Source organism: Plectropomus leopardus, chromosome 7 (assembly GCF_026936395.1).
Source record: "Plectropomus leopardus strain MGB_pleo_1.0 chromosome 7, ASM2693639v1, whole genome shotgun sequence".
Lineage (NCBI taxonomy): Eukaryota > Metazoa > Chordata > Actinopteri > Perciformes > Serranidae > Plectropomus > Plectropomus leopardus.
Window position 1 is genome coordinate 28,064,267 of NC_142182.1, and position 12,298 is coordinate 28,076,564.

The 12,298-nt window shown below is 39.4% G+C and overlaps 1 protein-coding gene across 2 annotated transcripts; it reads left to right on the forward strand.

Annotated features, from left to right (window-relative positions):
- Positions 1-305: 305 nt before the first annotated feature.
- gxylt1a (glucoside xylosyltransferase 1a) lies at positions 306-9,343 on the forward strand. Of its 2 annotated transcripts, XM_042496584.2 has the most exons (8): positions 306-718; positions 1,321-1,413; positions 2,228-2,411; positions 2,747-2,878; positions 2,987-3,238; positions 4,109-4,232; positions 4,437-4,609; positions 7,488-9,343. In XM_042496584.2, exons 1-8 carry the CDS (start codon positions 501-503, stop codon positions 7,647-7,649), a joined length of 1,338 nt encoding a protein of 445 aa, XP_042352518.1. In that variant the 5' UTR covers positions 306-500; the 3' UTR covers positions 7,650-9,343. The 2 variants fall into 2 exon arrangements, with proteins under 2 accessions (XP_042352518.1, XP_042352519.1); XM_042496585.2 differs by lacking the exon at positions 1,321-1,413 and having other exon boundaries at positions 310-718.
- Positions 9,344-12,298: the final 2,955 nt, after the last annotated feature.

Genomic DNA, 12,298 nt, shown 5'->3' on the forward strand with positions numbered 1-12,298 from the left:
TGGGGGTTGCAAGGGGCATGTCGACCATCTCAATATTTATAAAAAGCATGTTTGTCTCTAAATAAGAATATGAAAGTAGCAGATGAAGTTCATTTTTTGACAAAATTAAAGACATTTGCATTATGAATTGATGCAGCAAAGGAACAAATTGGTGCATAAAAAATCATGAGAATGCAGTAAATTAAGTGTTTGATGCTAATTTTTTTCTAGCAAAGAACCCCTCAACCCCCTTGATCCACATGCCCCCCTTAACGTTAAAAATCAAACCTACGCCCTTGCAGCTACCTGTCTGTCCACTGTACACACACAGTTACTGATGGTTGATCAAACGAAACACGTGTGACAGACGTGGGAGGGGCAGAGAACTGTAAACACCAACTGTGCTCTTCGGCTTAGCTCCTGACTTGATTTATGAGATGGATTAGTTAGCTGGTAGCGCATCAGATGGTAGCTAAGATCAATAAAAATGTTCCCTTAGCGCATAAAACTTAAACCGCAAAATGCGATGCTACCTTCAAGCATTTTTGCTGTGCTTGGTCTTCACCTTCTTTTCACTGTTGTATGTGTTTAATCAACTCGCCTCCATCCTGGAGGACAGAGACGACTGGGACCTGAAAGAACAGCGGGTACCCGACAGGCGCAGTCATGACTCCGGGCACCCTCTCAGGAAAAGCCCGGGACCGGCAGGCCTTCGAGATGGCGAAGAAGGGCTTGACAGGTAGCTAAGCTAACTAGCTAATCTGTCATTTAGCGTTAATTTCATTCAGTTTCTGAACATAATAGTAGTTAGCTGGTGCCAAGTAGCTTTAGCTACATTTGCAGTTGCTCTAAAGTCAGCGTGACTTTTAGGTTGGGCCAAAATATTACACAATGTTTCAGTTAAAACGTTCATTGACTTGCTAAGGTAACGTTAGCAGCACGTATGACGTTAAAGATGGCTGGTTAACGTTACCAGACCTACGTAAAGAACAGCTTTGACAATAGCTGTGTAAATACAGAATATAGTCAGCGTTTCAATTTCGCTGTTTTATACCCATGGTCTATGTCTTCAAAAACCGCTAATGCTATTTAGTATGCTTATAATGCCCATAAAATGCCACTTGTTAGCAAACTAGTTAGATAATTAATTAGCCATTAATGTAACAGCTAGCTGACTGATTCTTTGCCTATTAAGCTTTTGGCTGGATTCATTGGACGGCCACCTGTTAAACAACTAACTCTAGGAGTCAGTTCAGGACAGATCTAATCCCAAAACATGTCTGATGTCCAAGAGATAAATTGAACACTGAGAATCCCAAAATCATGTTTTTATTCTGTCAGGTGTAAATCACTGTCAGTTTCTTACTGGGATCCATATTGGAGACTGCCTGCTGATGTTTGTGGAGTGAACTGCTTATTGGGATCACCTCTTAGGTATGAATGGTTTTGTGCATCTATATAAATAGATAACAAAGCTTTTATAATCAGTAGACATTAATTTACAACTTCCCCCTACTTACCAGGCCCTCAGTTCAGAGTAAATGCTGGATTATGGTGGTCTACACACAGTGTAACTTGAAACTATTTGTGAGTTTTTAAAGTCTTAAGTATGAGTAGTTCTCAGAAATCTAACATGTTGACAACTTGGTCAGTGACTTTGACTTGCTCACGTGGAGCCATCTCATTATCACAAGTAGGCTTTGGGGATTTGGTGAAAGAATACTGTTCTCTACATTTCATTTTAGCCTGAAATCTATAGATTGACATTCACTACACTCCATGAAACATGCCAGTAGCTTATCAACAGTCTTGCTACAGTTTAACCAACTGTATGTTTGCTTCATCAGATTCAAATGTGGGGGATAACTAGAGCCTTGTATGACATGAACATTATTTTGTCAATTATAATTGTGTATAGGCTTGCCATACTATGATGTGTAGAGATATATGATTGAAAAATGGCTAAGTGGTCTTTGAAATGTGTGACAAGTTATAATCATGACTTGAAAGTAGTAGTTTACAAGGAGCGCTTGGAGGTAGCACAAAGCATGAGAGACCGTCCTGCTCTACATCCTTTCATTAATGACAGTTCTAACCCTACAGGGCCAAGCACCCATCAGCTGATCCTGCTGATATCTTCATTACTTTTCTCTCTCTGCACTTGCCAGTGTATCTGTGCTGTTGTATAAATAATCTAATCTAAGACAGGGCTTATTACTGAATCATTTTATTTTGTCTTGGCTCCTAGAAAGAGGTCAGCTTCTGCAGTCAAGGAAAAACGTGATGAGAGAAGTCACCTGGCTGTGGTGGCCTGTGGCCCCAGGCTAGAGGAGACTCTGACCATGTTGAAGTCTGCTGTTTTCCTCAGCAGAAAGCCTCTGCACTTTTATATCTTTGCTGAGGATGATCTACATGACCGCTTCAGAAATGCTGTAAGTGTTATCCTCAACAACACCAGAACTTTGATGCGCTTGTGTGTTCATTTTCTGGTTGTAAAACAGTAGCCCAGCTATAACTAAATCTGTGTCACCAATGTCTTATACCATTGTCAACTGGTGTATTCAGCATCAAATTAAGAAGCCATTATTGGAACCATTGCACACATTTCAAAAGCAAACTAGAGGCCTGTTTGAGAAACTGCCATTCTGCATGCATCTTTACAGGAAAGCATTCTTTTTGCACAGTTGTTGACACTTTTTGGCCCAAAGGCTGAGATGCATCATTTTTGTGGATACTGTTGAGGTATAACATTTTTTTTTTCTTAAAGCTGGATTCCTGGCCAAGGACAGTTCAGACCAAGTTTAACTTCACCATCTATCCCATCACTTTTCCCAAGGAGAATGCAAAGGAGTGGAAGAAGCTCTTCAAACCTTGTGCCTCTCAGAGGCTCTTCCTGCCAGTGAGTCTAGAGTCATCCTTCATGTGTTTGATTTTAAACCATTACAATTACAAAAACAGTAAAACATTTGCAAAATGTGCTCATGAGTTTTTGGCGGTCTGTTTTCAGCTGATCCTAAAGGAGGTGGATTCTTTGCTCTACGTGGATACAGATATAATTTTTCTGCAGCCAGTAGAGGAAATCTGGGCCCTTCTTTCTCACTTCAATTCGAGTCACTTAGCTGCCATGGCTCCAGAGCACGAGGAACCACGCATTGGCTGGTACAACCGTTTTGCCCGCCACCCTTACTATGGCAAGACAGGCATCAACTCAGGGGTCATGCTCATGAATATGACGCGCCTCAGGGAGAAATCTTTTAAGGTAATTGTTGTGGGTTTTTTTTCCTTATGTAGTTTTTTTGCAGCATGTTGCAGCTGTTTGACCATTTGTCACAAAGTTTTAACATTTTTAACATCAAACATATCATTTTTGCAGAGACTAGATATCAAACAAAAGCCAAAAACTTTTTTTTAAGTTGCTGTGAGCTGTAAGTTCACCATTTCTTAGCAGAGGGTCTCTTCTTTCTCCTCATCTGTGCCGCTGCCTGCATGTCCACAGCTCCCATTGTTAAAGAGTAGAGTGAAAGTCAAGAAAATTGACTTTGCAGCAAAATCTGGGGAACAAAACATCCCCAGAAGTACACTGAAGACTTAGGGTCTCTGACTGATGATTCTAATCTCCGACTTTCAAGGGGCATTCCTCTCTTAATGTGCATTTTATTATGTCCAGGTCCAAAATATTTCTGAGAAAGTACGGTTCCGGTTGGTTCAAACATTACACATTTAATATGGGCCCTGTCAATGTCAGTAGGCGGATATTTGTATTCTTATCTATGGAGTAATATAATGTCATATTATCCAGTAATATTATACATCAGCATTTTTGCTTGATTCACATGACTACGCTTTTTTCTAGGGATGTGTAAAATTTAGACAATGAAAAACAGTTCAAAATACTGAAGGATTCTTCAGGAGTAGCTGTACCACCAAGATTGACCAGCTGAGGTCACTCTTGTGATTCTTTTCTAAGCCATCACAATGCGCTTGCTCCATAGGAGGAAAAAAAAGAACTGTTTCTTTGAGTTGTTGTGAAGTGTTGACAGAGGGATTCATTTTCCAGAATTGTAGGTTTATGTTATCCTGATGCAAAATAACAGGAATGCTCTTTTGATTGTTGCATTTTTCCTTCTAGAATGACATGACAACAGTTGCACTGAAGTGGGAGGAAATGCTGATGCCTCTTCTCCAGAAGTATAAACTCAATATCACTTGGGGTGACCAGGACCTTCTAAATATTATATTCCACCATAACCCAGGTTTGTGCAACTACATATACAGAGTTATTCTGAGCCATGAATGTTACATTAGTTTAGGATACTAACAAGGTTTCACTAAACACATTAGGTGTTTGAACATTTACCATCAAATAAACAAATATTTGAGGGTTTGTAACAGGTTCTTACTAAACAACAAGCTATTCATGATGCTTATCAACCCACTTATGTCTTGCTGTATTACAGAGAGCCTATATGTGTTCCCCTGCCAGTGGAACTACCGTCCAGACCACTGTATTTATGGCAGTAATTGTCAACAAGCTGATGAAGAAGGTGTCTTCATTCTCCATGGTAACAGGGGAGTTTACCATGATGACAAGCAGCCAGCATTTCGAGCCGTCTACGAGGCCATCCAAAAGGTAGAAACTGTCTCTCCAATTAAAAAATGTAGGATTTCTCTGAGCCCCCACAGTAAAATAAAACACCTGAGATATTCCTATTTGTTAACAATCACATTGCCTTTGAAAAGTTTCCTGAGTCAGGGCGTTTGCAGGTCATTAAAAAGTCTTAAATTGTCTTAAATTCAATTTTATAAATTTTAGTCCTAAATGTTATTAGTCTTACATTTGACTTTGTGAGGTCTTAATTTCCTTAACATTTGTATAATTATATTCCTTTGGTCAAAATGAGTCAAAATACTGTCTTTTTATTTTATACTTGAACTTACATGTTGGCAAACTGTAGATTAACTCATCTCACTCTAATAACCATATTCCTACATAAAACCACCCTCTGCACAGAACAACGTATAAACTACATATATTTGTCCAAAAATCTTAAGTTCGTTTAAAAAAATGTCTTGAAAGGGTCTTAAAAAGCATTAAAGTGTCTGATTCCTGCAGACACTCTGTTTTTATTCTTTCCAAAGTTTGCTAAGAGTTCCAGACACAGTTGGCTGAGAGACTTAACGTAAGGGGAAGTTAATGTTTGAAAGGCTTTGTTTATTCTACTGAGGAGCAATCATTTTTATAGATTTTCTTTCTGGTGCCTCTGTTTCTTCAGCGGGCAGTTGTGTAGGTAGACCAGGCTATTTGGAGAACCATTTTCTTGTCATTACATTATCAATAGGCACTCCAGGCCATTGCTTTTCTCTCATAGATGCATCCGTCCACCAGTGCTAAATCAATAGCCTGTTAAATATTTCCGTCATCCTGTCTTCGCTCTTCCAAACCAGAAAATCAGCTACTGGCTTCGACCACTGGAATGGTTACTCTAGATGTTGTCAACTAAAAGGTTAAATTTCATGAAGTAAAGAGGCAAGTCGGCCAGTCAAAACTCTGCTTCTCACTGATGTGCTTTTAAATGTTTTTGGACAACAATGGAGGTCTGAGGCACAGGGGGATAAGCTATATCAGAAATGGAACACAGTTAATAAATACTTCTTAGCGGGAGCAATTTATTGTTGTTTTTGGTCTTTTCATTGGACTTGTTAATAATGAGAAAAATCTAAAATCCCCACCCTCGTCCTTTAATATCCTCTTGGGTTTGTGCGTAGGCCTCATTTGATTTGGAACAGCTGGTGAGGTCTGGCTGTCTGTCTACGCCTTCTGTGTAAACTCTAAACTTTTTCTCAATTGTAGCATCCCTAAGTTGGTATTACACCCAACAGAGCACTGCCAGTGCATTGCTGGCACTTGAAAATGAAGACAGAACTTGGAATAAAAAAGTATGACATCTGTCAGATTTACTCTGTGTTATTTATGCTTTTAGAGCTTAAAAGTCCAACACACATCCGTCATCAGCGGGAGAGCAAGTGAGCCGGAGAGCTCTCTCGCTGCTTTCGATCTGCTCTTGTTGATTTCAGCACACCGGTCAACATGCAGGCAGCAATCGGGGGAGTAAGGGAAGCTTCATTAGCTGGTCTCCATCCATTACCGCCACAGGGCCCAGCCTGGCCACTATCAGTGCGGGCAATGTTCTCAGCCATTAAGTAAACGAGCGGGCTTCATTATGGGGCACTCGGCGCTCGTGCCTCCATCAGTCTCTCCGACAGCACAAACATACGGCATCCAAGACAGCACATACCAGACCTGATTTTAGCAGGCGGAGGAGAGCCGTGGTTTGTCATTAGTAATCACAATATGTGTCCTGTATTAAGGAGATAAATTTAAGATACAGGGCTTTGTAGTACAATTAGCTTATTAGAAAACAGCTTGGACTAACTGAGGAGCGTTTCGTCCTCTGTTGTTGTATATTTTGTTGAAGCTTTTATCAGTGCTTCCTGTTGCTCCAGCTCCTTAGGCTGCCTCCCACTTTGTTCCCACTCAGTCCTTTGAGGACAGCATCCCAAAGCCTGGAGCAGACAATTCTGGAGGAAACTCTCATTTCCATCCCACCAAGAGCTCCTTAGTCAGCCGGGCTCCCAAGACAGGCTCTCCCAGCAAGCAGACGAGCTTGCAATAAAGGGCACTACCATTATGCAGCCAAGCCCACAGAAGTGTTGTAAAATTTTTAGTGCTGATGCTAGTTTGAGACATCATGATGGCTGTGTGGACAACGCACCAGCAGCATCCACATAAAAATCGATAGGAGGCTGTTAATGGTGCTTTATTGCCTGCTGCAGTATGTGAAAGATAATAAAGAAAGTGTGCTTTGAGTTACCTAATGCTCGGCCAAACTGGTGTCAAATGAGACGCTGTAAAATAGTGATTTCTTCTTATTTACTAGAGCAGTAAAAGAATGGTGTGCCACAAAACAAAAACAAAAGGCCTGCATCCTTATTTACATACGGTACGTGACAAAAGCCTTAGCTGCCTATATTAACTGGCTGAAGAGCTGGAAGTTTTATCTTCGCTGTTCACTTGGTGACACAAAAGCATCCAATAATGAAGCATATCTGGAATGCTGCAGCTGTAGCTTTCGCCAATGCTGTTACGCCCTACTGAGCCCATTCATGTGTAGTTTTGGTAACAGATATTCATCATCCAAGCACACTCTGAATTGACAGTTTTGAATCAAATGCAGAATGTTATTGTGTTGAAGTGACAGTGATAAATGTGGCACTTAATTTCTGCGATTTGAATGCAGTGCGCGTTGTCCCATCATGGCTGTCACAGCAGGCAACAGGTGTAAAAACACACACCGCTGCTTTATTTTTTTTTGCACGGCATGTTTTGAGTCTTTCTTGAGCAATTCATGTGAAGTGGGTTGAAAGTAAAGACACAGGAAAGCGGTAATAAAATCTGAAATGTATTCTAAAATCAGAAACTAATAATACCTACAACCTTTTCATGGCAGTACCCATTTGGTGAGAACATGGAGACCTCACTGCTTCAGCCGCTGGAAGCGTCGTTACAGACTACCACAAATACGTACTGTGGGAGAGCCAGTCATCTGTTTACGAAGAGGTTAAAACAGAGCATCATGTCTGTTCAACAAGACGTCACACAGAGAAGATGATCAGGACGGCACTCTGATATCATTGATATCTTGATTAGTGTCTAATTTCTGTCTGGAAGTAGAGACGTGGATGTAAGACACTCCTGTGGAGACAACGAGCTGGATGACAAACAGACTCAGGTCAACACTGAACTGTTTACAAACTGCATATCAAGAAGGGAAGGATAATCCATGGAACAGGTTATAGTTTTTACTCTTAAGTGAAGCCAGTGTTGGTTCATATCTGTCCGATGAACACAATCGGGTCTGCTTTCTCGCAGTGGTGGATAATGCACTGAATCCACTTTGCCCTGCAGAGATTTTTGACTCCATAGTTCTCAGAAAGGACACTTGCTGTATTCTAGACAATCAGATTGCATTGTTTTTGTTCTGAAAAATAACCTACAGTCGGTTTGTACAGTTGTATAAGGTATTTTGAGGGAAAACACAGCAGTGTACTTAAATATGTACTCTTATTGAGATTACTTTATAAAAAGTTTTTTTAATATAATTTTGCTTTCAAGTTTTGTACTCGTGCCCACTCTCATTCCCAGGGGGTCAAATATCAACGCTTGTGACGTCCCTTTATCGATATCGATGCCAAAGGCATGCTTTAGCGTCTTTCTGAGACACACCAGGCTTTCAGTTAACTTCATTTAAACCCAACTGCGGCAATACTTAACTCTGAGAGCAGCTGATATAACGAAGAAAGGCCACGGAGGGAGAAAGAAGAGAGGAAAGGCGGATGGTTCAGACAAAACTGGACTCTCATCCAGGAGATCAGTTTGTGTCCAGTATGAAACCAAAAGTCAGTGTTGTTGTCACATAACATTACATCACTTAAATTCCTACGTCCTGTGTGATGTTATGCAGTTTGTGAAAAGTCGTTGCGCACTGACTTCAGTCGTGATGTATTTACATCATCATGTCAGGTTGTATAACGAACATACTTATTCTGATCCAACCAAGTAGTTTTGTTTCACAACTGTTTTGCACAGGGGAGAAGTTTTCCTTTCAGACTTTCCCCCAGAAAGCCTGTTTTGATAGCAATCTATTTATTTCAACCCAAACCACAACTTTTGTCCAAACTTTAACTAAGACATCCTTCTCTGGCAGAAAACTTCTCTAAGTGGGTCCATTTCACAGCATGAATCATGTTTTTACAACATGTTTTAGCTATGTGGCCTGTGCTTCGCTATCAGACGCTGTGGGACGTGACTATTTGTCGGTATTTGACAACCTAGGATGAGAACGGTTAGCAATATCATGGAAAAGGGTTGTCGTTATTTTCAGGTACATGTTAGTTAGACAAGTTATAGAATATGATCTGTATTTATTATTATTGGACATCTGTGACAGAAAGCACTTTTGATGATAACCTGAGGCTATCATTTCATATACTCTGGTATGGGAGTATGTGGAAACATTGTTAACTGTATGCTCTGTTAGCATTTAAGTCATCTCAGCAACTTCACCAATATGAACATGTTTTCTTGTAACTGGAACAGTGTCAGAGAGAGAGCAGTAAGTTTTCAATCAAGCCAGGTCGCGTCATGAAATCTGCCTTCAGGTTTAGCAAACAGTTGCACTATTGAGTTGAGAATGAGGATTGTAATAACACAAAAATATCTAATTATAATGTTTTACTCATAAGCCAGCTTTGACATTCAAGTGTTTATCAAATGAATGGGAAATAAATCTTTTATTAAAAAGCATTTCTAATGGTGTCTGTGATGTAGTATCTCAAAAGTATATATGTTTGTGATAAATTAGAGCATTTTAAATGTGACAGCTCTTAAGTATTTGATATGGGTTGGAATTTCCTTTGTTGCTTGACGAGTAAATATACAGTCCTTTGGCCTCAAATATCATTTTTATTATTAGAACCTCTAAGAGAATTTTGTTTTTAGTAAGGCAAATTAATTTTGGGGTAATTAATTATTTGAAAATCCCTCATCTTTAATTTACAAGGCTTGGTTCTCAGTTACTTACATTTTGTTTTTTAATTCTTCACATTAAATTTTTTGCATGAGCCATCATTTCCACTTTGCATAAACTTTTCCTTGTTTCCCACTCACACCACACCAAAACTGAGCATGTTTAAGAAGGCAGCAGCAAGCTAAAAATAAGAAATTAATGTCTGAGTGTGAAGACTTGAGGAAGTGTTGTTAGATGGCCGAAAAGGAGCTGATGTGTCTGGGTCAGTAGCCTCTGGCTCTTCATTTCACAGGCAGATTGACAGACGTGCCTGGAATAGGCAATAGATCTGCATGATGAATTTAAAGCGGTCTCAATTTCTAAGAAGCTGTGAGATAGATCCATTTTCTTCATGAGAAATTACGAAGTGTGCAGCACCAAGTGTGTGTGTGGGGGAGTGTCTGTGTTTTAGGAATTACCCCTTAGCAAGTTATACAAGTCAGACCTAAAGCTCCATTTTAGATGTGAAGCCATTTAAAACTGGCAGTAATTCTAAAACATTTGCATATTAGGCAATTAATGTTTGTGTTGTGTAAGCTAATGAGCAGTCACAGAATTATAAAGCTGGAAGGAGAGGCTTTTAAGTTTGCTCTGGTTCAGCTTTTTAATAGATGATAAAAGCTTATAGTTCTACTTGCATATGTTGGTTTGCTGTGTGAATACAAAAATCCCTGCACAAAAAACACCGGGGATTAATTTATTTCTCCCATGAAGTGATTATACATTTGCAGAGAAATGCTCAATGATATTGAATACCTTCAAGTACAAACCTTAGTAAGATGGATGTTTACAACCTCAATATGCCAAAGCACATTCAGTTTTTAGGGGGAAAGACTGCTGCCTGGTTTCACTCCCCCTGAGTATAATAGTGATTGAGGTCTCACTCTCTTTCGGTCTAACAGGAACTGCCAATGGATTATTCATGTTATTGCTTGCACCACTTGGCCTCCGTAATGTTCAATAACGATTTAATGCCCAGGCATAAATTAAAACAGTCGGAGGCAAATGGCCCAACACAGGAGTAAAAAGGGTCGCAAAGTAAGGATTATGCAATATTAGGCAGTGCAAAGTTATCAACATCCTCTTTACAAGCAGCGAGTGTGGCACTCACATCGTCAACACTTCCGTACAGAAGACGGTTAGAGTTTCTGAGATGACAGGATATGTTTGTTCAGATTGCAGAGTCCATTACATCAAGGACCACATGTGAAAATGATGCGCACTCACGAAAACAATGCACGCATTTTTACCACTCAAAAACTAGAATGTATTAGGATGTCCACTGAGAATGTGTTTACACAGCATGCATTCACGCAGTTTTCCTACCTTACCTGCAATGACTGATTTTTTTTTACCACATGGGGCAGCAGAAAAAAAGAGTGAACAAACCATTGACAAATCACTAAGTTGATATGACAAAAGTTACACCACATTATAATTATTTTGGGGGCATGTTTCTTCCTACTTCTCAAAACTAAGTAGGATATTTTATCTTTTTTTAGCTTTGTTTTTAGTGTCTACCAGAGGTGTGGACTCGCGTAACATGACCTGGACTCTAGTCATAAATTTGATGACTTAAAACTTGACTCAGCAAAATCACAAAAGACATGCAACTTGACTAATGACTCGTAACTCTGCTTAAGCTTGAGCCTTTTGACTTGAAAAGACTTGGTACCTCACCTTAAGTCACTGATTAAAACTTATGTAATTTATAAAGTGTGCCACAAATTAATTTACCTTCCTTTCTTAAATTATTCTTGACTTATCGCTATTCATTCCTGTCAAAATGACGCCTAATTCCCCAGATGGACTTTGTTTGAACCAATCCGGCAGCATCTAATCAAGCTTCGGGAGAGAACTATGAAGAGCTAACATTACATTACTGAGCACCAGTTGGAAAAAAAATGATGCAGAAGGTAATTTTGTTCAAGTATAAAAACTAAGCAGGTCAACTAAAAGCTACACATATGCAAAATATGTAGGTAGAAAACTACAGATGGAAAAACAACTTCCGACAAACTTTACACAACAAATAAATACACATTTCAAAAATCGTTCATAATTTTTTAAAATTGTATATTGTATATATTGTATTATTTCTTGTTAAAAATGGTATTGAGCGAGGTAAAGAGCTCATAATTTGATTAGGATGTTCAAATTTAGGGCTTGGTACTTGGCCCATCATTAAAAATCACAATTTGCCACAGAGGGCTTTTCAGAAGACGACATCCTTTTGTCCTTCGACCCTAACAGCAGATAAGGAAAAATTACCCCCAAAAAATCATGTTAACAGGTTAAAAAAATAATAGAAACCTCAGGAAGACCAACTGAGAAGGCATCCCCCTTTCAGGACGGAGAGACGGGCAATAGATGTCATAAATAACAATGACATTACAGTAGAATATGACAAAGTGCCTGGTCAGATAAGATGAAATCATAATTCGGCAGTGACAGCTGAGGTGACAGAGAGGATGAGAGTGGGAAGGAGAAGTAGATATTTACTCGGTTTAATAAAGGCAAAAGATTAGGGAAAAAAGATTTCAGTGACTGTACATGCCTTAAAACCAAAATAATAAAAACAGACTTAAAAGCCCAACAGAGCTGTTGAGTTGGGTGAAGATTTACTCCATTTCCAAAGTTTAACGAAGGCTTCAGACGTGCATTTCAGCTTTATACAAAACAAGTAAGATTAA

Bases quoted from the DNA above. Each gene is read 5' to 3' on its own strand.
- gxylt1a (XM_042496584.2), top strand. From the start codon at position 501: ATGCGATGCTACCTTCAAGCATTTTTGCTGTGCTTGGTCTTCACCTTC. The intron at 2,412-2,746 runs GTAAGTGTTATC...TTTTTCTTAAAG, and splicing joins ATGACCGCTTCAGAAATGCT to CTGGATTCCTGGCCAAGGAC. The intron at 2,879-2,986 runs GTGAGTCTAGAG...GTCTGTTTTCAG, and splicing joins CTCAGAGGCTCTTCCTGCCA to CTGATCCTAAAGGAGGTGGA.